Source organism: Esox lucius, chromosome 17, assembly GCF_011004845.1.
Source record: "Esox lucius isolate fEsoLuc1 chromosome 17, fEsoLuc1.pri, whole genome shotgun sequence".
Taxonomy (NCBI): domain Eukaryota; kingdom Metazoa; phylum Chordata; class Actinopteri; order Esociformes; family Esocidae; genus Esox; species Esox lucius.
Genome location: NC_047585.1, coordinates 32,503,459 through 32,530,384, shown reverse-complemented (window position 1 = coordinate 32,530,384; position 26,926 = coordinate 32,503,459). Strand labels below are relative to the sequence as shown.

At 42.9% G+C, this 26,926-nt stretch overlaps 2 protein-coding genes across 8 annotated transcripts in view; both read right to left on the bottom strand.

The window, feature by feature from the left end:
• Positions 1–15,803, bottom strand: part of tacc1 (transforming, acidic coiled-coil containing protein 1) — a 32,990-nt gene extending 17,187 nt beyond the window's left edge. For 2 of the 6 annotated variants that reach the window (XM_020055773.2, XM_010881351.3), the window contains exons 1-2: positions 1,873–2,503; positions 1,169–1,272 (exon numbers count right to left, since the gene is read on the bottom strand). In XM_020055773.2, the coding sequence (XP_019911332.2) occupies positions 1,169–1,272; positions 1,873–2,048 (280 nt within the window). In that variant the 5' untranslated portion in view covers positions 2,049–2,503. Of the gene's footprint in view, positions 1–1,168; positions 1,273–1,872; positions 2,504–7,776; positions 8,037–10,250; positions 10,494–15,701 lie in introns of those variants that run through there. The other 4 variants (XM_020055776.2, XM_020055775.2, XM_010881353.3 and 1 more) reach the window with 4 other exon arrangements.
• A 4,566-nt stretch (positions 15,804–20,369) lies between these two features.
• LOC105017052 (phospholipid phosphatase 5) lies at positions 20,370–25,686 on the bottom strand. Of its 2 annotated transcripts, XM_010881354.4 has the most exons (8): positions 25,495–25,686; positions 24,454–24,572; positions 24,137–24,245; positions 22,879–22,969; positions 22,504–22,692; positions 22,102–22,272; positions 21,748–21,943; positions 20,370–21,033 (listed from the first exon to the last, which is right to left on the bottom strand). In XM_010881354.4, exons 2-8 carry the CDS (start codon positions 24,519–24,521, stop codon positions 20,970–20,972), a joined length of 888 nt encoding a protein of 295 aa, XP_010879656.1. In that variant the 5' UTR covers positions 24,522–24,572; positions 25,495–25,686; the 3' UTR covers positions 20,370–20,969. The 2 variants fall into 2 exon arrangements, with proteins under 2 accessions (XP_010879656.1, XP_010879657.1); XM_010881355.4 differs by lacking the exon at positions 20,370–21,033 and having other exon boundaries at positions 21,444–21,943; positions 25,495–25,684.
• Between the last annotated feature and the right edge of the window lie 1,240 nt (positions 25,687–26,926).

Genomic DNA, 26,926 nt, shown 5'->3' with positions numbered 1-26,926 from the left:
GAGCAACAAATCTCCCTTGTTGCCATGGAAACTCCAAAAGAAGCCACCCAGCTCATGCTTTCTCTCTGTTTGAGTGTCAGTCAGAGGTGCGTGGGTGTGGGACTGAACTGAAGAATTTCTCGGAGCGTCCTGGTATTGGTACAACAAGTATTGTTGTGAGGGACTATGAAGTACTGGTACTATAAGTACTATTGTGAGGGACTATGAAGTACTGGTACAACAAGTACTGTTGTGAGGGACTATGAAGTACTGGTACAACAAGTATTGCTGTGAGGGACTATGAAGTACTGGTACTATAAGTACTGTTGTGAGGGACTATGAAGTACTGGTACTATAAGTACTGTTGTGAGGGACTATGAAGTACTGGTACAATAAGTACTGTTGTGAGGGACTATGAAGTACTGGTACTATAAGTACTGTTGTGAGGGACTATGAAGTACTGGTACAATAAGTACTGTTGTGAGGGACTATGAAGTACTGGTACTATAAGTACTGTTGTGAGGGACTATGAAGTACTGTTACAATAAGTACTGTGGTCCAGGACTATAAAGTTATAGTACTATAAGTACTATTGTGAGGGACTATGAAGTACTGGTACAATAAGTACTGTTGTGAGGGACTATGAAGTACTGGTACAATAAGTACTGTTGTGAGGGACTATGAAGTACTGGTACTATAAGTACTGTTGTGAGGGACTATGAAGTACTGTTACAATAAGTACTGTGGTCCAGGACTATAAAGTTATAGTACTATAAGTACTGTTGTGAGGGACTATGTGTACTGATATGATTAGTACTGTTGTAAGGGACTATGTGTAATGGTACTATTAGTACTGTTGTATGGGACTATGTGTACTGATACGATTAGTACTGTTGTAAGGGACGATGTGTACTGGTACTATTAGTACTGTTGTATGGGACTATGTGTACTGGTACTATTAGTGCTGTTGTGAGGGATTATGTTGTACCATAATGTCCATACATTATCCATTACTGTGGGACTAAGTTGTGGGGCTAAAGGGTTGTCCTTACAGTACAGCACAGTGCAATCAGTAATTTCCCTTTGGGAAATAGATTCCATTATTTTTACTTTAATCATTCCTTAAATTATTCTCTGGATGTCTATTTATGTCTCTCTGTGTTTTAAAGACAAGCTGCATTGGTCTCACCTGCTCGGCTGGTGATGATGGTCTCCAGCTCTCCTGGGGATTTGAGTGGTGGGTGGACAGGGCTCTGAGCCTCGGGGGTTTCGAAGTGGCCCTCTGAGTCCGAACTGGAACACAGAGACAAGGCAACACGGGAGAGGGAGATGAGTATGGCGAGGTATGTCTGGCATGTCTACAAACTATTGTGTACATCATATTACATCATCTGGTACGTTTACTCATTCAAATGTAAGGTTTTTGCATAGCGTCCATGTGCATTTCTCCTCACATCTGATCAACAACTAGCGGTAACAGCTGTGACTGAAAACCAAACCCATCGCCAGTGTTCTGCAGTGGATACAGTGTTTTAACACTAATCTCTCCCTATCTCTATCACACAGCCTTGAGAGAGAAGGCTACCGTTAACAGAGGCCACCGTGTTTTCTGTATCAATGGTGTCACTCGTTTGTGGTCAATAACACAGTCTAGTACACACCTCACACAAACACCTCACAACGCACTCAGGCCTTAACCATTAAGCCTCGACCATAACATTGTTTGGAAGAGCCCACGTGGCTGGTGGACAACAGCCTTGCAGTAAAACGTCGATTCTTCCACAGGTGGAAAGGAGAGCAGGTGCCCCTCCCCCTTAACCCCTCCATTCCCCCCTCTCACACCTAATGGCTCCCTAACTCTGAAGGCTTCACGACTCCAACAAACACACTCGCCTGTAGCCTTGAGATCTGTCTTCCACCTCCTCCTCTTGCTCCCTATAACTGGGGAGTCGTGCATCCTTCTCCTTTGCCTCCAGGCCCTCCTCCTCATCAGCGCTTTCTCCCTCCCCTGCTCCCCGGACTGCGGTCCAGGTCCACTTGGCCCAAGACACCGGTGACAGCCAAGACATCCTCAACAATGACAATGTGTTTGGCTTCCTCCTTCTGACTGAGTCGAGTCAGTAGTGAGATCTGTCTGTGATGGTTAACCGGTCGTTTCTGGTATCTTCTCTGCCTCACGAAGACGACACAATCAACCAGTCTCCGGATCTTCGAGTGGCAGTAGCTCCTCTAGACCGCGTTCTTCATCATATTAGTAAGCAACTTCCCCCCGAAGAGACGAGACACTCCCTCTGCTCTTCACTTTGCCGCTGGTGTTCTATTTAGGAACTTTTTCTTAAGACGGCGACTGATTTGAAAGATCCTTTTAGTCGCTATCCTTCTCAACAACTCTGTCTGTCACGCTCCCTCTCTCTGCCTCTGTGGCAGTCTAAATATCACACGCAATGATCAGCTGGCTTCCAAAGCGCTGCCTAGCTCTCACACTCTCCCCCAACCCGCTCTAGTCCAGGGCCAGACCATTGTGTAAGAACATAGGGGGGGAAGGAAGCTTGCTGCTTCAGACTAAAGCTGCATTCTCAGGGCCAGTGAGTCAGGAGACCCTTCTGGTGACAGAGTGGTAGCTTCCAGCCAGGCAGCCGTTCCACTCTCATGTAAAAAGCAGAAGAGGGAAAACAAACTGAGCTGAGGAGGAGTGACTCTTGTGTAGCAGAGTGGTTGAATTAGTGGAGATCCACGTTCTACAGCACAGAGGGTTTGGAATGTAGCCTGCCAAGCTCTCCACCCTCAGGCTGTTAAACCGTTAACCGCTTCCCTCCTCCGACCGTGCCGACAGGGCTACGGCAACCAGCCAAGCACAACTGGACCGGACCGGGGAAACCTGTTCCTTTGCCCCCAGACACTCCCTGACTCACAGATCCAATAGCCCCCAATCACTCTGTGACTCACAGATTTAATAGCCCCCAACCACTCTGTGACTCACAGATCCAGTAGACCCTGTCACTCCCTGTTCCAATGTCCCTTCTATTTACTTCCTTTCCTTATTTCCTGGAGATGTTGTTTTTTTCCTTTTGTAGATTCTCTGTCGTTCAGGAATGCTTTCTAATGAGAGTTATCACTCATGCATTTCATAATGGATTTCAGTAATTTATCATTTTGACCATTTTGCCTGGTATTTTCCATTGTGGTGGGTGAGCACCTTAAACTCTGCTATGGTATCTCAAACATTTGTTGTGACAACCGTTTTGCCAAATAAAACCGTGTCCCCGAGGCTTGAGCAGAAGGCCAGCTCACCTCACATTGGGCTCGTGCTGTCTGCCTACACACAGACAACTGCAGTGTGGAACTGAGATGGGGTGGTGTTGGAATTGTTCAACCCAAAGCGATATGATGACACATATTTAGACACATGGGGAGCCAGGTTTGAACACTGTTCAATTACATAACCGCTCTCAGCAGAGATCCACATCATCTTCTACAACAGTCAATGAAATTCAGTCAATGGTCCGCTGTGGGAACACTGCCCAGACGCTGCAACCAAACACAGCACATGCATTTCTATACGAAGCCCAAAAAACTGAGTTAAGATGCTGATCCAATCATAAAGCATAGCCTATACTCAATAACATACTTATAAGCATGACAGTACTATTTTGGTTTATAATGTTTAGCTATCAACTTGCACGTGTAAAACGTTGTGGTGCTTTTGCATGCCACTTAACAGCTGTTAGGAAACATCAAAAAACACTTCATTGGAGCACTAGAGCTGCTTGTTTGTTCTAGTATCAAACCGAGAGTCATAAACATGAATGAAATGGGTAAAGCCATCTTCTCTGGGGTCCATGTGATTGGGAACCTTTCCCGACATGAGACCACCCAGTTCTGTATGGTCAGCAGCTATCCTTCATGTATGTTATGCACCAATGCTACTGAAATGGACCGCCTTTGACTCTACATTGAAAAAACAAATAAAGTTCAGAAGCTGAGAAGAACAGAAAACACATGCCACTCTTAAGGCTCAATGGAGCTGCCATAAGTCCTTTTATAAAGCATGTCAGATAACATGGGATGTTGGTTTCCATAGTGGGCCTACTGACAGTGAGAATTGAACTTCTGTGGGATTGTGTGTGTTGGTTTCTAGCAGCAATTCTATTTTAAAAAAAACAGTCCATTAAGACATACTGTTTATTTATTGCAAGGTAAGACAAACAGAAATAATCTGTATTATAATTGTCTGAAAGCATTTGGAAATAAAATATTATTGTGATTTGAAGCTTTTCATGCTTTAAATGTTAAGGTAGGCATACCTCCACTCAGCAATGTTCTTCACATTTAAACACACGCACGCTCGCTCTCTGTCCGTCTCTCTTGCTCAATCTCTTTCTCTCACACACACAAACACACACACACACGCATGCACACACACACACGTGGCAATTAATGTTGAACATTCCACTGCTTTGCTATATTCACGAAATGTTTGATGCATGTTTTAGCATAGTGCTTTTCTTCTGTTCCATTATGGTCAGAGCAAGTGTCAGTGATGTAGTTCGCTTTAAGCCTGAGGTTGTGGTTTCAGTCCCAAGTGTTTTCCATGGTAATATTTGCTGTTCAAAATGCTGAGAGCAGTGTAGATGGTGTCAATCTCTGTGCTACCTCATGCTGGCTAGTATTCACGCCTTGGAAACAGACCTTGTCTCAGAGACATATGCAAGTCTTTGACAGACAATTTTGTATGATCTGTTATTGTAGGGTAAATTACAATGTGCTACTGAAACATATAATATGTTACGCATTAGCAAAAACATAACAATGTCTGTCCTTACAACATACATCTTATTCATGTAATTTCGCTCCGCAACTGGTTGGACAAGTGTAAGTTAAGGTTGGGTTACTTTTTCCTCAACCTGCCTAGTTATGTTCCAGTGATGTTCACGGACTCCAGCTATGCTAAAATGGCGCAGAGTTTGAAACTTTTAAAACTCTGCAGTGTCCGGTTTGTAACGGACACTTAAACAGCCAGGGGGCCTTCACATTCCACTCCATTTGAATGAATGACGTCCAGCACAACTTATTGGAACACAAACATTAAATGTAAACAATTCATGTGAGAACTTGGAGTTGTATTTGCACCAAGGATGATTCTGAGGCTCACAAAATAAAAATGTGTTAACTGCTAAAGAGAAAAGAAAGAGAATAATTTGACAGCCCTGCTTCATATCCATCAAGTTGTTTGGGGAAACGGCTTGACAGACATGGTAAGAAGAAGTGAATGTTGTCAAAACATTTGATGCACATACAGCCAGATGATGCATGCATACAGTTTTCTACACTGAAGCTTAAGGAGCGATTGGGTGGTAAGTGACCACTGGTTGTTCTCAGTGCAGCAGACCAGAACCTAGCTATTACACTTCTGGACCGGTTCCTCAAAGCCTGCTTCCCTGGCCTGGCATCAGAACTCTTTGCTGCTCATGGGTATGCAGAGGAATAAAGGTGGACCTTTAAATATGTGAGGAATTTCGACAAGCCAGCTCAATGGGGAGTGTCTTGGCTCCCATCCCAAATAATATGGATGGGTGAAATGGATCCTGACTGAGTCAGTCAGACGTTTGGTTCCCAGGTGAATGGTGTTCTTTCATAGCCCAAGCTGTAGCAGCTCCCTCAGGCGGGTATGATGCCTGCAAAGGCCAACTAAGGTTAGTGGGTGTGTCTTGACTTGCTGATGTAAAAAAAAAATAATAATAAAAAGAGCAGTGTGGATTTGATCTGATACCTAGGAAGAAGTCATGCAATGATCTTTAGGTCTCCCGAGCCAATTGGGAGCTACCACGACAGACACATGGTCATAGACACAACTGCTTATATCATGAAATTGGGAAGGAAGGAAAAGAGGGGGAGGGAGGGTGTTTTGTTTTTAAAGACAGCGAGACAGTAACAGACATATACATATGTGTATTTGTATGCACACACACATCCACGTGCAGACAAGCGAAGCTAACATCAAAGGGCTATGGCACGTCTTGACACACTGCCTCGCTGTTCCATCAAGGCACACATCTTTTTTTCTGCCTTTCTTAGCACGAACACAAGCTTGTCGAAGCGTAGCCTTGATGGCGTAATCACAAACAGCTTTAAACTCTCTGTCACTCAGTCAAACACGTAAAGGATACAGAAACTGCTACACATAGGCATGTGTAGTGGGGTTTGTAGCCAGCCCCTTTTTCTTTCCTGGTGCTATTTCTGTCTACGGTAAGAGGACGGTCTGTTATGTAAAGTTGGGCCCTCATTTACTACTTCCTCACCCCAGACTGTCTGCTTCTAGAAGGTTCTACGCCTGCTGTTCTTTCTACACACTTGTCATATTAGGAACTTTGTCATGCTACATGTTTGGAGTGAAACGCAACATTCATATGGAGATGTGGCTTCTCTCCCTCCCACTGTGTATGTGTCTGAGAGAGAGGGGGGGAGAGAGAGGGAGAGAGAGAGAGAGAGAGAGGAGGGAGAGAGAGAGAGAGGAGGGAGAGAGAGTGAGAGAGAGGGGGAGAGAGAGAGAGAGAGAGAGAGGGGGAGAGAGAGTGAGAGAGAGTGAGATAGAGGGGGAGACAGAGAGTGAGAGAGAGGGGGAGAGAGAGAGAGTGAGAGAGAGGGGGAGAGAGAGAGAGAGTGAGAGAGAGGGAGAGAGAGAGTGAGATAGAGGGGGAGACAGAGAGTGAGAGAGAGGGGGAGAGAGAGAGCAATAGAGGACAGAGGGAGAAAGAGCAAGAGAAAAAGAAAAAGGCGGGGGGGGGGGCGGAGATACAGTATATCTAAAGAGGTAAATAGTACCTTTAAGTAGCATATATTTTATTTATTGTCAGCTGTTTTAAACCCCTATTTTGAAAGCCAGATTTGGAAGTCTATTTTAGGAGCAGTGATAATGAACATTGTTATTTTCATCCATGACACATGACTTACTGCACCTGTCCAAAAACCTGACCAAGAATATCACAATCCACCACACAACAGAAACCCAATGTTTTCGTATCAGTACAAAAGACCATTTTCCCATATGTTTTTTTTTTCACGTAGTGCCTGAAAGGGGTTAAGAATTAACTTTTTTTTTTTTGTCTGCACATGAAGAGTTTGAGGAAGTGAGAGACCACATCCGCCTACTGCTGACATCTGAACTACCATCTCTGTGCCTGGGCCTTCTGTCTTCTATATCTGCATTTTCTAGGTTACACGCTGTGGACCTGGTCAATAGTTGTTCCTTATATAGAGATTTGGGGGCCATGTGGGCCAGGGTTTAGGTCAGAGAAAGCTCCTTCTGTAATGTCGCCCATAGAAAATGATCTCCATGTGATGAGAGAGCCATCTGGTGGTAGAGACAGTTCTAACACTGCGGCAGTGACCTCTTATACCCAGAGGTCTCTGACTCAGTGGTTTTCTAACTAGGTTCCACAAGAAGGCACTAGAGGGTTTGTGGACATTTTCAAAAAGTGTATTAAAGATGCATTCTGGGATTTTTGGCCACTGTTTGAAAAAGTGCCACTGATGAGTCCAACTGTGTACTATGTCATGTACGCGCTGATATGTGCCCCATGACATCTTCATTAAACTTGGCATTAAATGGCTAACTGAGGTATAACTGTGATTCTACTTATGGATTTGGCAGATATAAACAGCCTATCACACATCAAGCCCAAAGTCCAGCATATTTAATAAACTGAAAAAGGGCACACAAAAATAAATGTCATTGCAAAACTAATACAGGTTGCAGAACAGAACGTTCAGGAGCATATGCAAATAAATTGGATTCACCGTAGGATCTGATTGGCACTCGGCTGTCAAGCCGTGAGCAGACCTATTGCATCAACACCATTTCCCGACGGTAAATTCTACAGAAACATCGCGAACCAGGGTCCACATCACTACTGAAAAGTCCTGCAGCTCGGAGAGTCACGTTCCATCTCTGACAAGACACAGGTTCCGATGTTCTCCGTGATCCTAATCCCACGTGGAAAGGGGTTGCAGCGGAAGCAGTGCCGCATGTTTTAGGATCCTGAGATCCCGTCTCGGCCCTGTAACAACACGGCAGAGGGTGTGCTGGTGTAAATAATGACGCACTTGAATGCAGCGTGACAGCGGTCGGCTCGGGCAGCCCTGCCATGTCCCGGGCACCACATGCAGTGAAGGCGGAGGGGACAAAGTCCCACGTTGAGCCATGTTTGCAGTGCATGTAGGCTGCGTAACAGCTGTTTAATCGGCCAAGCTTTTCCAGTGCGATTTACAGCAGTAAGTGCACACATGTTCACTCTGATTGAGATTGAGAGCCATTCACTGGTATGGAGGTTTAACACAAGAATAAACAGTGTATTGTAGTTCACGAAAGACCCACATTAATAATATGCCACTAGAGTTTGTATCATGGCAAACCCTGGTAAAACAACAAGGTCAGCCCGCTGTGCAGTGTGTGCAGTCTAGAGAGAGTGCTTACTGATGTTCAAGTAATTCATTTTAAGAGGCAATTCCTCACTCTTCTCTGGGCCGATGCTTGTGTATGCCCCGGTCACAGTAAAACCTCCCGTATCTCTCGCCGTCATAGCTTCTCTGTCGCCAACTGAGTGTTGTTTAGAGCAAACATCGCCAGACCATAATGATCACTATCCACCAGCCTACTTTGGTGTAGCTATCGGCAAGCAATGGCGGGATCTTTGGGTCCATCCGCAGCTCAATTTTAATAAAAAATTAATTTAACTCTCCAACCGCATAGCCAAACATACAAATGTATTACCTAAAGGCCAATGTTCTTTATATACTTTTGCAAAATGAAGAGCGGAATTCAAGTGTTTCGCTAAAACTAAGCCTTTAAACTCAGACTTAGACAGCTACACCAACCTTGAATCATAAGCACAAACACTGTTGAAAGTAAAGTTGACCAACACAGCTACTGTACTAGTCAAAGCTATTTCTAGAGCAAAGGTAAAATATGCAAATGTAGAGCTTTTCTTTGTTTTTGGTTTTGGACAAATGCATATTATGGACTAGAATCTCACCAGCTGTGGTACATACTGAAGGGAGAAAAGCTGGGAGACACAACATTATTTTACATATCAAAGGTTTTGTTTTTAATAAATATACATATGGGCCAAATGTTGCGCTTATTTGTTTTTAGCTGCCCCATCATTGTGAAATCTCAAGAGGTATTTCCCACTGTGAGATCAATCACACGGTCAGCTGAAACAAAGCATGACAAGACACTTTGTGTCTACATATCTCAGCGGTAACACAGCAAACAGTTTGGGTCCATTGGAAGTATTTGAATAAAAGGCAGCATCCTGATGGAGTGAAGTTACATCGAATCGCATTATAAGTCATGTCTGCACGCACGCATGTACGCACACACACACACACACACGCACACACGCACGCACGCACACACACACAGGCTAGTAAGTATAAAACACTGTACAGTTCTAGGCTGTTTGAAATGTCATCAGTGAGTTATAGGTGGGGGAGTGTGAATACTCACACGTGTGTGCAAGGGCTTGACTGAACAGAGACTTCGTTTGCACTGTAGTATCAGTAACATGAAGGTAAGAACACACTGGGATACACTGACTGTGGTCAACATTGTTGGTGTGGAAACACATTGTGTGTGTAGAAACACATTGTATACACACATTGTGTGTCTACACCAGCAAGCCCATAAATATAAACAGACAAGATATAATTTTGTTTTATGGTACTAGTTTATTTGGTACAGTGAACAATTCCCAGCTACCCTACTCTCTAAATCAGAGGCATGAAAAAAATGGCCTGTGGGTGGGTTACGTAAAAAAAACAATAATGTTTGTTCTTAAATGTGAAACATTTCTAGCGTTGCTCCTCCCAACTGAGTTAAACGCTGATTGCAGCCCTCAGTCAATATGAGATTGACACTCTTGACTTAAATCAATTGGTGGACTATCGTCTCCCCCACACCAATAATATATCTTTATTAGTCTGGTTCCTTTCTGGTCAGTGCTCTTACAGGTCATAATTATGTCCATCATAATCACAGCTTCCTTAATAGTCAGGCCTGAACACAAAACATCCAAGTAAACAGTCAAACCAGTCAGCAACACTATACAACCTAAGACACAGAAGTTGAGCTCCAGCCACATTCATCATGAACAGTGAATCATTGACTGAACGATTCCGACATGTCTCTGTAGACACAGCTACACCAGCGTTGTCACTGCGAGAACGCTGTCGCGTGTCCACTTATTAAAGAGATCATTTAGCCCACTCACGTATCATTTGTCCTCCGCTTGGTTGAGTTTGCGGCTCCGCCACTCTTCTTCTGTTGGGACTGAGAGCCCCCCATGCCGTCTAGTGTACTCTACCTGCCTGTCCGGAAGGCTCCTTTAAGTGTGCACGCGTGTTTTGCGGGCTCAGTGTCATCCCAGGTCAGTCAGACGGCGTACGGACCACAACAGTCCTGCAGTGGATGACGCCGCACTCCGCCTGAAGCAGGCGTGACACTCTGACACTTTCCCTCAGCTGGCCCAGCCTACTCCTTCCCGGAGACTCCCTCCCTCCCTCCCTCGCTCCCTAGCACTCTATTTCTCAACCCTGTCCCCTCCCCCCTCACACGGAGCACAGATATCCCTCCACGCGTGCAGCGCCACAGACCGACCCCCCAGGGCACAGCCTGCGGGGACCATTGTATGCTGTAGGACTTCCAGGTGGGGACAATACAGGGGGTGTCTTGTGAGTAGAACCTGGGTTGAGTTCCCAATAGCCACGGTCATTCCTTCAACCTACCACTACTACTACTACAGCATACAGTACTAACCATAGGGCTTCGTTCAAAAGAAACACACTACATAGATATTACCTGCCTGAGCAGTAGATCCGGATCTAAACAAACAACAACCCATATCACCAAGCAGGACTGTCGATGTGACAATGTGCTGACAGATAGGTCTACTTCTGGTTAAACCTGTTCCCATACAATGCAAGAAGGACCGTACAAACAATAAGTCAAGTCATTCCAAACATCAAAGCTGATGAGGACAATAATCTCACCAGAGGGCAATGCGTGTCGTGGGTATTTGGAAACTGGATTAAACACCTATTTAAAATGTCCCAGTTGTTTGCACTGGTTTGTGTTATTTGGTGATGAAAACATTGGAGGTGTAATACAAGAAGAAAGTTTCAACTTGGTGTGACAAGGAGGGGAGGGTTTTGAAAGCAGCCTGGGGTTTAGAACAACTGACCAGGAACTGAGTTTGCTCCATCAAATCCCTGGTTAAGCAAGATTTAAAAAAATCTATTGTTCTGTCCCTGAGCAAGGCAGTTAACCCTAAAAGCTCCCAAGTTGATGCTGTAAAATGACTGTATTTACAGTCAACTTACATGGAAAATAAGGGTAAATATGAGAAGTGTAACAGTGGATCAATGCCATGTTGATAACCCAACTAACACTTCATAACTTTTAATCAGGGACACAGAGAAACATTAAGACGACTTTGTTTCAGGATACAAGCTCCCAAAAGCCAGCATAAATAGGTCCTGCTGCTGCTAATTAATCCTTTACCACAGCAAAATACTTCATAGATTAACAGTCTATCTGGCTGTGTTGCGTCAGTAAATCTCGAACACAATCAGTTAGGAAAGTTAACTAATTCAATTAATAAATTTAGCGCTAACATGAAGGTTAATACTGTCACTACAGACATACCCAGCCAATACAGGTTAATACTGTCACTACAGACATACCCAGCCAATACAGGTTAATACTGTCACTACAGACATACGCAGCCAATACAGGTTAATACTGTCACTACAGACAGACCCAGCCAATACAGGTTAATACTGTCACTACAGACATACACAGCCAATACAGGTTAATACTGTCACTACAGACATACCCAGTTACTACAGGTTAATACTGTCACTACAGACATACCCAGCCAATACAGGTTAATACTGTCACTAGAGACATACCCAGCCAATACAGGTTAATACTGTCACTACAAGCATATCCAGCTACTACAGGTTAATACTGTCACTACAGACATACACAGCCAATACAGGTTAATACTGTCAGTACAGACATACCCAGCTACTACAGGTTAATACTGTCACTACAGACATACCCAGCCAATACAGGTTAATACTGTCACTACAGACATACCCAGTTACTACAGGTAAATACTGTCACTACAGACATACCCAGCTACTACAGGTTAATACTGTCACTACAGACATACACAGCTACTACAGGTTAATACTGTCACTACAGACATACACAGCTACTACAGGTTAATACTGTCACTACAGACATACACAGCTACTACAGGTTAATATTGTCACTACAGACATACACAGCTACTACAGGTTAATATTGTCACTACAGACATACACAGCTACTACAGGTTAATAATGTCACTACAGACATAACCAGCTATTACAGGTTAATACTGTCACTACAGACATACCCAGCCAATACAGGTAAATACCCTCACTACAGACATACACAGCTAGTACAGGTTAATACTGTCACTACAGACATACCCAGCTAATACAAGTGAACACTGTATCTAGCCACATCTACCACAGGCACAACTATTAGCCAAAGAATAGGAATGCACAACTGACATCTAGTGGTGGACTTGTTGGATACAGGCTTAGAGCCACTCAATAGTAAGTAGTTTCTTATATTAGCCACAACATGGACAATGTTCACGATAAAGATATAAATCACACAAGTTTATACTTCATATTGCACTTGCTTTACTGGAATTAGCATTATTTATTATTTCAGACGTGGGTTGCAGTAGGCCTCCGCGAGCAGTATTTCTCATGATGGGAAAGACAGACAAACCTGAGACCTGAGACATCATGACATCATGTTTAAGTGACCCACATCCGTACCGTACATGTTTCAAGTGTTATGATAGAGAGGTAACTAGGCAACCTCAGACACTAGCCAGACACATCTGTGTGTCCTGGCCTACAGCAGGACACCCTTGCTGGCGGTCGTGACGGTGCAGTCTTACTCAGCATTGGGTTTCCATTGAAAGGCAGGGGCCCATAAGGAATATGGGGCTGAGAAACAGCTCAATGTTGACTCAACATCTTTCCATTCCTTCCATTCAACGAACGATAAATGTTCCACCCCAGTGACCCACGCTGCTAGGGGACACCCCTAATGACAACAAACTCCCAGAGTCACTTCCACAACCACAAGTCTATAAATGGCAGCAGGGTCATGAAGTGTCTGGGAATCTCTTCCTGTAACTGCCTTTTCGAAAACTGCTCTCATATTCCATTTGTTCTCAACACTGACAAGCGTCAAATCCTGGTTTCCTTACTCAAAGTTTCCTCAATTTCTCTCCAAGACCCCTCCCGCTGATCTCCACCTCCAATCAGCTTCGAGAGGAATTAAAAAAAAAACACGGCCAGAGGAAACATTTTTTTTTTTGTGAGCTAGTAACATTTTCAAACACATTCATATATGTTGGCTGCTGTCATCCCTTCAACCCCCACTTCCTGCTCAGCTGTGTCTTAGCCAGGGGTGTGTCGTAGAGTGACCTCATATTCATTCCAGTTCTGAGACACTTCTAAAGGCTAAAAAAACTAAAAAGCACATGATGCAATGTGCCTATAGGCTTGAGGCAACAAGTCAAACAAAATGAATGGGTTTGTATGATTTATTCACTTGTTTTCATTCAGTCTAGTGTGACTGAAATGAAACCTATGGTAGAAAAATGTACTGGCTTTTAATGTATAAAATTCTGTCTGAGCTGTGATCTTTCTGGGATTTCCGCTGTGCTTGTGTAATGTAAAAGTGTGTGATTGTGTGTGTGTGTGTGTGTGTGTGTCTGTGTTTGTGTAATATAAATGAGTGTGTGTGACTGCATTTGTGTAATGTAAAAAGTGTGTATGCGTGTCTGTGCTTGTGTAATGTAAAAGAGTGTGTGTGTCTGCATTTGTGTAATGTAAAAGAGTGTGTGTGTGTGTGTGTGTGTGTGTTTGTGTAATATAAAAGAGTGTGTGTGTGTCTGTGCTTGTGTAATGTAAAAGAATGTGTGTGTCTGTGTTTGTGTAATGTAAAATAATGTGTGTGTCTGTGTTTGTGTAATGTAAAAGATTGTGTGTGTCTGTGCTTGTGTAATGTAAAAGAGTGTTTGTGTCTGCATTTGTGTAATGTAAAAGAGTGTGTGTGTCTGTGTTTGTGTAATGTAAAAGTTTGTAAGTGCTGATGCTGAGGCATAGGTCCTGTATTCTGAAACATGAGTTACTCTTCATTGTGTTCAGGTCAGCTTTACATTATGTATAGTGGTATGGGTCTATGGTTGAGACTTTGTTAGATACTTTGGTCATTGGTCCACTGGATGGACAGTAACCGCAATCAATCGATTGACTGAAAAATCAATGTGTGAGTGTGTGCGTGGGTGCAAGCATGTTTGTGTGTACAAATACTTGGAGGTGAAACTGTTGACCAAAACCCAGGAGTAAAACTCTTGTACATTGTCACTTTATACAGTTCTCTTTTGTGGTTACTTCAAAAGAACAGGAGTAACCTCAGCTCGCATGAAGTCACTGTTCAGTCAGACGGGTTTTATTTACAGGCTAGTTTGAAGCTCTCTGTTCAGTCAGATAGGTTTTCTTTACAGGCTGGTTTGAAGCTCTCTAGTCTATAATTTAATCAAACCTTCACTGCAAAAAAACAACATGCACTCAAACAGTAACTAATGGTGTTATATAAATAACGGGCTAACATCATAAAAACCAAGTTTCCGACTTTTTCGACTTTCTTATTTCATCCAAAAAAGGGCATTAAGGTTAATCCGTGCATGGATAAAGTATCTGGTGGTTTCATATGTTTAAAACATGAACACAACACAAAGTTGTGGTAGAAATACCAAGCTAAAAAAGGCATTAACTTTAGCAGTGCTCACACAGAGACCAGCTTTGGTTTGAGCTCAGCAGGTTGTTTCCTACAGTTAAAGAGCTTATAACATTGCCGCACTGTCACACTGCAGAGTATAGAATGAACCCTCTAATAAGAATCCCTCCATTGCTAGAACCCCCCTTGGCCAGACAGTCAAATGAAGAGTTTTGTAAAACGAAGAATTACATTTAAGCACTCAGGACAGGCAACCAAATAAATTACTCAGAAGTCTATTATTCTTTCGCCGCAAATAGAAATAATTCCTTGAGAACTTGCAAGTGTCCTGGGATGCATCAGCTCCTTTGATTTTCTGTGTGGACGCAGTTTTCTGAACCTTAGTTATAAGGGTTATAGAAACTAGTATGATACAACAGATACAGTGAAGACTATCATACAGATGTCATCTTGTGCTTATTTGCTTTACACGGAATTAACTAACTGAACTAACTAATAGCTCAACTTTATGATATGAAAGTTGAGCAGAATATCTATTATAACCAAGAAACTGCCTACTTGTGTTTGTTCAAGTTTAATTCACAGGAAACTATGTGAACAGATAATTCTGTAAGAAATTGCTCTAATACACATACACTTTTTTTAAGCAGACGATGTAATCTTCGGTCTAGTCATATCTAACACAGTCCGAGACATAGGTGTAGGCTAGTTGTCGATGATGTTCGGCTAAATATTTTTTTAGTTGCTGCCATCACGACACGATAATTGTTATTATTTCCCTTATTTTTTAGGAACGCAACACTAAACACAATTGCATATAGTCCAAAAGTGTAATGTGCCCTACCTTTGAAGTGTCCGGGTAATACCGCTATTCTACCAAGCGAAGCTTTCTGGTGTTGAGTATTTTTGTTCACTGTGAAAACGTTCCTCACAGAGCACGATGTGAGGGGCAGTCCTAATGTCTGTTATTCAAAGGGAAGAATCGTCCTGTTATTTGTGAATCATATTCCACGCGAACAAATTAGAAATTCGTTTTCCAGGGACGAAATGCCAGGAATGTGACTTAAAACAATCAGCAACAAGTCAGCGACATACAAGGACTGACCATCTCAAAAGTAGAGTTTAACCAACTTTTGGGATGTAAAGTCTAGTGTATATTTATGTATTTACAAACGTTAATATAAAACAAGCCTATATTTGCCTATAAATGGTATGAAATATTCACTTCAACATTATGGACAGATAAAGACCTCATTTGACAAATGACACTGAAACAGTAGGCCTATACTTGATGTTCATTTATTGATCAAAAATCTATAGAAAGACAAGTACACCCCCAGCTGGTGTGGCACACTGGCTGAAATCACTTGACATACCCATTTCTCCTAATGGTCCATTGTCCATTTGGTTCTGCATTAAAAACAAACACGATTCTGTAGTGGAAATCACAGCATGGGCTCTGGAACACTTCCAAAATCCCTTGTCTGTGAACACAGTATGTCGCCGCATCCACAAATTCAAGTTAAAACTCTACCATGCAAATAAGAAACCATATATTAACAAGATCCAGAACCGCCGCTGCCCTCTCTGGGCCTGAGTTCATTTAAGATGGACTGAGGTGAAGTGTAAAACTGTCCTGTGGTCTGACGTAGCAAAATTAGAAATGGACGCCTGCTTCCACTGGACTAAAGAGGAGAGGGACCATCCGGCTGGCTATCAGCACACAGTTCCAAAGCTTGCATCCATGCACATGGCATGGTTGAATTGCACATCTGTGAAGGCACCATTAATGCTGAACAATATATACAGGTTGTGGAGCAACATATGCTGCCATCCAGACGACATCTTTTTCAGGGAAGGCCTTGCTCATTTCAGCAGGACAATGCCAAACCTCATTCTGCACGTATTACAACAGCATGGCCCCGTAGTGAAAGATTCCGGGTGCAAAACTGGCCTGCCTGCAGTCCAGACCTGTCACCCATTGGAAACATTAGGCGCATTATGAAACGAAAAATACAACAAAGGAGACCCCAAACTGTTGAGCAGCTGAAGTCCTACATCAAGCAAGAATGGGAATACATTTCACTTTCAAAACTACAGCAGTTGGTCTCCTCAGTTCCCAAACACTTACAGTGTTGTTAACAGAAGAGGTGATGCAACAGTAATAAACATGCCCCTGTCCCAACTTTCTTTAAACATGTTGCTGGCATCAAATTCAAAATTGGCATGTATTTTTCCAAAAACAATAACATTACGCAGTTTTAACATTTGATATGTTGTCTTTGTACCATTTTCTATTAAATACAGGGAGAAATGATTTGCACATCATTGTATTCTGTTTTTATTTGCATCTTACACAGCGTCCCAACTTTTTGGGAAACAGGGGTGTAAAATAACTTGCTTGTAAAGGCCTATCTATTAAGTTGAAATGTAAATACTGCAGTAATAACAGTAGAAAGTGTTGCAGGGAATATTTATGTTGTGGGGAAGTATTCAATTTATATTTATATAAGTTAATTATTCAAATGATTTGCAAACCAGACTCTTGCTTTCTGACTTTGGTGGTGGTGCAGCTGCGGTGTGACCCCAGGCCACCGCGGACCGCAGCGGGATGTCTAAAGGGATGAGGCTCTGCCACACCACAGAAACCTCCAATGGACGGGCACAGATCTGAACTGACCAGTGTCAAGCTGTCTCTCAGCTCTGAGGGAAACATCGTCAACACTTGTCACACACCATGGGGACACAAACATATTAGACACTGATGACTGGATAGTGAGAATTCTATTGGATTTTGTTACGTAATTGTCCGTTTCAGCTCACCAAATCACGTCCACTTCCTGCCGTTGGAATCAACACGAGCTGCAAGTCGACTCCTGTAGAAAACCCCAGTGAGTCCAGTCCTGTAGGCCAGTGGTTCCCAAACATCTCCTGTTAATGCACATTCCCTATGTGCAATTCTGCATTTCTTGCACCATAGGGTGGTCTAGTGGTCTAAGATACAGCATCCGGGCGACCGATACTGCTGCCGAATGGAGTTGATTCCAACTCGCAGTTATATCAGTTTCTCTATCTGATAAAGCATAAATCAATCCTGCATCTCTCCAACCTCTGCAACAAAACAAGAATATCAGTTGTATTATTTGGGCCTCATGTTAACCGAAACACTACGACATGTTGTTGTGAACGCCTGTGGACATGTTACAGAATCTTGTCCCTAGTGTTGTTACCAGGCCAATGCCAATGTCCAGGTACTTGTAATCCACTAGTATGGTGGAGGGGGCATCGGAATGGAGCATTGAGGGTTCTCGGACCTGGGAAATCACTCCAGGAACACTAAAGAATGTCAGGAACTGGGTGTGAAGTTCCTGGCCTGGACCCCTCCTGCTGGACCAAAGGAGGGAGGGAGAGAGAGAGAGAGAGAGGAGAGAGAGAGAGAAGAGCTTGACAAACATTATATCCTTCTTCCTGTATTAGGACACTTCTTTTGACCAGGGAGTGGGTACAGCACTATGTAGGTTTCAGCCCCTTTACAGCCAGTTAGGATGTAATATTGTCAGAGTCCAGACAGACAGGAAACAAAGGCACAAAAGATCACAATAGATTGGTGGGGGGGGGTTCCTAATGAGAGGGGTTGAATGTGTGGTGATAAAAGATGTTAATGAGAGAAGGGGGAACGTGTGGGGATAAGGGTAACAGTATATTGATGATCGAAGGGAGAATGTGCGGGGATAAGGGTTACAATATGTTAATGATAGAAGGGGGAATGTGTGGGGATAAGGGTTACAATATGTTAATGATAGAAGGGGGAACGTGTGGGGTTAAGGGTTACAGTATGTTAATGAGAAGGGTGAATGTGTGGGGATAAGGGTTACAGTATGTTAATGAGAAGGGGGAATGTGTGGGGATAAGTGTTACAGTAAGTTAATGATAGAAGGGGGAATGTGTGGGGATAAGGGTTACAGTATGTTAATGAGACCGGTCATACTTCCCTTCAACTCTCCCACAGGCACGTGATCTTATTGCAAGGCCCTCTTACGTACATACAGGTCCATTATGAATGGGAGTCATCCCTTAGGGCTGTGCAATGCCACCGTCTCTCCACAGGGAAGTTCAAACTTACACTTATCGTCACTGTGCTTAACAGAGGTCATGTAGGGCTCACATGACACAAACTGTTTATTTACTTGAATAAAGACGTACTAATTACTGTTTGTGTGCATTTGATATGGCAACAGGTTCCCTTATATAATGCAGTACGCTTGACCGGGGCCCTGTTCTGATATGATGCCTTTTCAGGGTCACACCTACACAAGGCTGGTGTCTTCAGGTTACAGGACAGAGAAGTCCTTGTGTGCTTTGTGGAACCAGGTGGAACCTCTGAGGGGGGGCTGCTCCTCCTAGGGCATAGTGTATCGCCTCCTCTCCTCCAGCCTCACATCTCACATCGAGACCCCGGTAACATCCTGTTGCCATCATCAAGGATCACCCCATCATGTCCTGGGTCACGTGTCCGACTGAACAGCAGATGAACACAACACTGGACAGCACATAGTGAAGTTGCAATAGCATGGTAATATTAGCTCATCATTCAGGTCTTTCATTTCAACATCTAAGTTCAAGAAACAAATCACACATTAGAGAGCAATTACTTTTGTGTCATACCACAACTTGAATGTATTCCACAACTTGAAATGTCATAAAAGTGGAATGCATTGTATCACACCTTGTTGGTGTCTCTCCTCCATCCTTCCAGAATCTTCTCTGCTGAAAGGGTCCAGGGATCTGTAAAGCCAAAGGTACTGCACCGACTCATATACACCTGTAACACCATTCGGTTGAATAAGAAAGACCGGAAAGCGTGCAGGTGGATATAGTATTTCTGAATGCATTCAAGTGGAGTAGGACAGAATATAATTGAAAATCATTAAATGTAATTATTAAGATTTAATTATGGTAATATGTAATTCCATTCAAAACCCGTCTTCAGGTGTGAGGTGGCATTGTTAAACACCTTTGAAATGCAAACCGACAAAAATGAGAATACTGTACTTCGGTAGCATTGGACAGATGTTTATTTTCCTAAAGAAAGTCGTCATGTGAACAAATACATTTTCATGTTGTAAATAACAGTTTTATCAAAGCAAAAGGATAGTAATTAAAGCCCAAAAAAAAGATTGTACGTTTTCTATAACAGCGATACCGGCACCCCTTAAGCTACCTGAGACATAACACCAAGACATTAAAATGATACAGGGAAAGGGAATCATGGGAAATGGGGTGTGTGGCAAGTTGGGGCTCCATATTCCTTTTAAATACCCATGAACAAAACATACAGTGGATATAAAAAGTCTACACACCCTTGGTTTTTGTGTCATAAAAGAACGAGACAAAGATAAATCATGTCAGAACTTTTTCCACTTTTAATGTGACCTATAATGTGAACAAACTGTTTTTCAATTGAATTGTTCACGTTATAGGTCACATTAAAGGTGGAAAAAGTTCTGACATGATTTATCTTTGTCTCATTCCTTTACATCACAAGAACCTGGCATTTTAACAGGGGTGTGTAGACTTTTTACATAGGAACTCCATAGACCATACTTTACATTTCATATTAATGTTAAGTTAATATTTCATGTTTATACTCACACAATTGTGCTGTTTAATAAACTTGACACATAACAGTGGTCCTGTGAGTTAATATGAATCACATTTACTATACAAAAAAGTAGAAAAAAAACGTATCAATATGATTTCAAGCCTTAAGTTGGGAAAAAAAGCATCTGAAAGTTGACCAGCCTAAATAAGCTTAAAGCCAGCATTGCCACTTCTGTCAGTCGTATTGACAATTCTATTTAACCTGTTGCAGTGCTTTTAAAAATAAACCACATAAGACATGTTTCAGAGATAGCATGGCCAAAGTTTCGGACTTAACAAACAACAGAAAACTGGACTTGACAATGTCTTGAAAGCCTTCTCAATCCATACATTCCCTGGTACAAACGTCTTTCACACAGTATTGTATTACAGATGTTGGCATCAATGACCAATGTCCACAGCATTGATTTATTTGGTTTAAATGACTGTTGAATTTGTAAGGCCCAGAATGCTAACATGGTTGATTTGAGATCCAACGTAACCGTGGTAGTCCATTCACTTCTATACAATTGGTCCTTCAAAGATCAGAAACATTGATATTAGCATGACATTCTGGAAATGTAACCATGTCACCTATAAGGAAGACTACACCGATGGAGGAATAATACTGGCCCTCTTCCACCAACAATCTGGACCTGTATTCATCAGGCATTTCAAAGTACAAGTCAGGATCTGGTCCCATCTGCCCACGTTAATGAATCATTATGACCGAAAGGCAAAACGCTGACAGGTCGTCTCCCACGAATCTCAGCTTTTCCCTGAATTATGCTCTTTGAACTTTTAGAAAGTAAGCTGCTTAAATGTTTTCCTCAGGTGTCTCCATGGAAGAACCCCCCTGGACGCCCCACTACCCTGCATGTTTTAGATCTCTCTCGGCCCAAACATACCTGATGTAGCTCATCAAGGACTTGATAAAGAGCTGATCATTTGAATCAGGTAAGACAGAGCAGGGAGAGATCTAAAAACATGCAGGGCAGGGGGGCGTCCAGGAGCAGGGTTGAAAAACACTGATTTAAGGAGCCCTGTTTTGTTCCTGAAATATCTGTTTTCCACAAAGAGCTCTGTGTAGAACCCAAAGAAAAAAGGTACCACTGAATCTATCCCTTTTAGAAGCCCTTTTTTCTCCCAATACAATATTGTGTGACGGTAATAGAACAAGTGTTCACCTCAGGAAGAAGGAGAGATTATTAGGGTGCAACCAGTATGGAAGCAGGTCTAGGGCTCCTTACAGAGGCAGAATGTATCCTGAGTTTGCCTTCACGGGCTGCTGAGATTGCTGCTCTTGCAGTTTGCGCTCCTGCGCCGCAGGGATTCCTTCCCGCTGCACCAGCGGTCTGTGGCTGTCAGGGTCACTGAGGGACGGGTAGTGCTGCCAGTAGCCCAGGCAAGCAAACAACAAGCCCAGCAGAGAGCCTACCAGGACATCTGTACAACACACATTTCAGAACGAGGTTCAGTTTACATCTTGGCAATTTGGAGCAGTGCGGCGTTTATTAATGCAGGACCTATTCATGTAATGTATGGTATATTGTTGCACACACTCTTCAATCGAGCCTCTGTGCAACACCCGTCCAGCTGCCTACCTTGCCAGTGGTGCTTGTAGTCACAGGTCCTGGAAAGAGCGATGAGGATGGCAAAGAGCAGAGGGCAGAGGAAGGCGCACAGTCGCCAGGCTTTGCCTCGTCCTGCTGGACTAAAGCAGCGCAGCTTTCCTCCCACATACAGAGCTGTGAAGCCCAGGCCAGCAAAGGCAACTGAGAGGACACAGCATAGATGGTAGAGTTCAACACAGAGCTCAGGGTTACATTCCTGGGTATGTACAATGCACAGTAGCAGGCCTGCAAAACAAGCCTAGCAAATTCGCTGACCTAAACACTGGTTTGTGACATAAGGGTGACATCAGCTAGCCCCAGCTGTCGTTACCTTAGACTGTAGAGTGTGTGTGTGTGTGTGTGTGTGTGTTTGGGCGGTTGTACTGCTCTCACATGAGGAGTGTCCGCTAGGGAAGCTCTTCCTTCCCTCCTCCACCGTGTCGGGGTCCCCACGGCACTGCAGCTCCACGTTCATGTGGCCGTCAGGAAAACAGCGGTACAAGAAGTCTGGCCTCGGCCGGCCCACTGCCAGTTTGATAGCGTTGGTGAAAACCCCATTCAGCGTCAAAGTCAACGTCACGGCTTGAAGGAAGACACACCGGATGAGACAATACTTTGATGTTCTATAGTAGATTTGTGAATCCCCCAGAAAGAACATACTGTGTGTTTCTCATCGTGAGTTATGACATTTTCGTGGGCCTGGCAGTCCAACTCCATTGAGTTTGCTTACAGACACTGAAGAAAGGAGGGGTTTGACACTGTACCTACCCAGAGTGGCTTCCTTCATGTCAACCTTCCCTGCCCTGTTTAGGAAGCCGAACAACAAGATGACAGCCAGCGGGGTGAAAAGTGCAATGCACTGCAAAAAAAAAAAGAGAGGGCACGGAAACAAAACCTACATCATGTCTTGCATCATGTACTGCTCAAAGTGTTACCACAAATGCTCCTTTAGAATGGCACCATCTATGAGTCTGAAGGAGGGCAGACGTGTGTGCCGTGGTCCATCTTTTCCACTGGCGTTAGCTGAGTCACGTGGAAGTGGTACTCAGCAGGCAAAACAGCCAAACATTGTTAACATTTGCACTATTCTAATATTGAGACGGCTCGGCGACAATCACTTAATCCGATTTTGATTCATTCTGTTTGTAACTGTCCCCCATGATGAAATTACATTGTCATACTTCTTCGTACTGCAGTCCCTGTGGGAATTGAATCCACAACCTTGGCATTTCAAGTGCTATGCCCTCACCAATTTTCTCAGACACCACTAGCCCAGTTTAGCAGAATGATGTGTATTGTCGTAACATTTCCCGAAAGCACACCGATTGGGCCATAGGAAAAAGTATAAAAGGCTAATCAAAGACATTTCAAACTTTGAACCCACTTATCTGCTGTTCCATCTGGACAATAGTCATGTGAAGTTGTACCTGTTCATCTCCTCATGAAGAACAAGTTTCCTATACAAACATATACAGTATAATTTCCATAGAATTTTTGTCAACTGCTTCCTTATTCTACACACAATACTCTACACAATAGATTTGACTATTTTATGTACCTATCTAAGACTAACAACCCAGAAAGGTGTGCAAAAATGGTGGCATGGGTTTCCCTCAAATGTTCTTATTTGTGTAGCTAGCAAAACTAAAATCAGTATTATGTCCCTGGACTCATCCCAGTCATTGGGCCACCCAAAATCATCATAAATTGTAATTTGTAATTGACACAATGGGAGTATCATTCATTGCATCATTCATGGGGGACATTATGTATATTTGTTGCCATGTTGACATAAAACGCAAACTTAAAAAATTAAAATAAATTAAAATAAGCATATATGAATGTATAAGGTAAATGTGAGAATAGTAGAAAGTTGCAAATGAACTGAAAGAGACCTTAGGAATCAGACCATTGAGAAGTTGGAGTTCATTTTATAAAAGTATTTTACTTGTAGCTGGCTGATGTCACTAATACATCACAATGGATGTTACTTGTGCGGACTTTCATTAGGAGTACTGCTACTTACAAACATGAGCTTGGTAGGAACGCGGTCATTCTCAACATGGTGGAACTTGTAGAGCCAGAGCTCTTCTGGCTGGATATGACGGGTGAAGGGAGGTAGCGTCTCTGTAAAACTGAAGGACAATGGGAATCATTCGCAGACGTTCTCTTATTACTGAACAAAGCAATGTAATCCTACATGTTCATTGATTGTCATAGGTATTGGAAAGAACGCACAACGATACTGTATGTAGGACCAGGCTGGGAAAAAGCAATAATAGGCATAAAATGCTGCTCTAGCGAAGGCTTCTCAATGATTTAACATTTACACTAGGAACTTACCAGAACAACGCAAACAACAGAAGTCGGGTCAATATGTCAAAGACAAAACCATCATTTGGACCCCTCATCTTGTCATGAAAAGCCTGTCATGAAAATATCCCAAAGGTTCTGTTTGTGACCTGAAGGCCAAAGAGAAAGGGAAAGATATGATCATAAAAGTTGGCTGATTGATGAACACTAACTGATATTTGACTAACAGTTTGAAGGAAAAGCATAACAGAAATTGTACAAGTCAGTTTGTTGTCATGGAATGTCTGCTTCAATTATTTGTTTCAATTATTTGATTGGTAGAATATTCGCCTCAAGTGTTATTAATCACGTGGATTGCTATTTTGATAAATGTTGCACCAAGCATTTTCTCCAATTTTAACTCTGGGATTTACTAGGCGTGATCGAAATGTGCCTTAATTTATACACAAATCGGTTGTGGTCCAGAATTATAATGTTCTGGTCATTGAATTCTCAAATACTCCGGGAATGGGGCAGAAATGGAAATTCGTACATGACACGTTTAAATAGCGCATTTTAATGTACTCTATGTAACACATAACTCATCTGTCACAGATTTAGGTATACTAAGTTACAAATTCTCTTGACAAATAGACCATAAATCAGTCCTTTTCTAGCTGTGCTGGGGGAAAAAAAAGTACAAGTGGCCTATGTCGATGACCACTCCACATTGTTGTCATAAAGTGTGAGTTTCTATTGAATTTAAATGAATGCACTTTTAAATAAGACATACATTACACAACAATGCTGCATCATACATGACATGAGAGCATTAATAGGTAAACTCTCTGAATGACCCAATGTAAACTTGACACGTAGCCCCAAGCTTTAAAGGCTACGTAATTTGACCAAAATTATGTTATTTTGCCAATAATTCCTCATCTGTTCTTCAAATCTACAGACTAGGTATCAAATTACAGAATATGTTTTAGGCTACCAGTGTTACAACCACATGGTTAATAATGTAGTTTACTTCCGCAAACACGATAATCTTAAACGCGTTCTAGCCCCGTCTCCCACCGTTTTACTGACCTTAAAGTGCATCAGATGGAATGCCGGTCTTCGTAGGCTTTTGAACTGTGACGACGACAAGTGGAAATATGGAAAAGTCATATTTAAAAAAAATTATTCATTATGTTACGATTATTGTTCCGCCCGACCAGGTAACTGCGGTACTCCTATGTAAGGGACCATCACTGAAAATCGAAAGTGGCTTGCGAATGAACGACTCTTTTTGAACGGCTCTTTTTAGGGAGTGTTGAGAACCGAATCGTATTTGTGAAATGGCGTGCATTGTGAAACACGACGCGCTGAAAAGACTTAAACCATATTAGTATGACCTTCGTTCCAGGGAAAGAGGTGCCGACTATTGGGTCACATTACTCAGACTTGAAAACAGGATGCTGGGCTATCTTTCAAGAAGGTAATAGGTCACTCAAGCTCAAGTTTCAGGTGTGTACACAATAAAGAAGACAATGGTCATCTGCATTATCTCAATAGGAGACTGGTGCACAGGGAAAAGGCAGGCTGTGTCAAGATGTTAAAGCCATACTTTTTACATTGTGCTTTAGGTACCGTTTCCAAATTAATGAGGGACAAATCCACTTCAGGTTTTAGGACCTGTGTGAGGTGATGCTGACCTGTATGTCACCACACTCCTATTGGAGAGGTCGAGAACCCTGTTAACAATTGCCCTTTGCTGTCACATGTTAAGACGAAAAGGCAAAAGCCTCAGCAGTACAGCGAGATTGCAGCTGCTTAGACGGTGCCCTACCGTGAGCTAACATGACAAGCAGACAAAAGGCCAGTCACATAACTGAAACCCATATCCTAAGAACCACACCCTCCAGTGATTCAGCCCCCCCACAGTGTGTCTGAAACGAGAGACATGTTCCAACAAAACTACCAGAAGATGTGCTCCTAGGGTTGTGGCATCACTTCCCACGTGATGAGCTATAATTGCAGCGGTCATGCTATTAATGGAATGAACAGTCAGCTCCCAGAACTCCTGAACAACCTTGCCGTAGTGGGATATTTGCAACTTCCAATAGCAGGCCAAATGGGAACTGTTATTAAAAGTTAAGCCAAGATCCTTAGGTAAGCCTTGGGACATCTGCAAATCACAGTGCCTTGGGACAACAAGATCTGCCACAGTCAGGGCTTTGAATGTTGTACAGGAGACCACCAGGCCCCTATTGCCACCCAATTGCAACAAATGTGTTCAGTCCTTGTATGTGCATAACGACACCCCAGGTTAACAGCATGTGGCCTCCATTGTCTTTGGTTACTAACAGGTTAATGACAACCAGAATAGTGGCAAGATTAAAGTTTTGAGAAAAAAGGGAACTGGCCAAGATCCCCTTCCATACATTGCACATGTCTGCCACTGGAACTGGCTCGCTTGTCTTAATTGGTGATGTAATTGCTGATGGCAGAAACTGCTTGCCTGCTACAGTACTAGCAC

Coding starts and splice junctions, on each gene's coding strand:
- LOC105017052 (XM_010881354.4), bottom strand. CDS start 24,521: ATGAGGGGTCCAAATGATGGTTTTGTCTTTGACATATTGACCCGACTT. Junction 22,970..24,136: donor TTCCTACCAAGCTCATGTTT/GTAAGTAGCAGT, acceptor TTTTTTTTGCAG/TGCATTGCACTTTTCACCCC. Junction 22,693..22,878: donor CATGAAGGAAGCCACTCTGG/GTAGGTACAGTG, acceptor TCTTCCTTCAAG/CCGTGACGTTGACTTTGACG.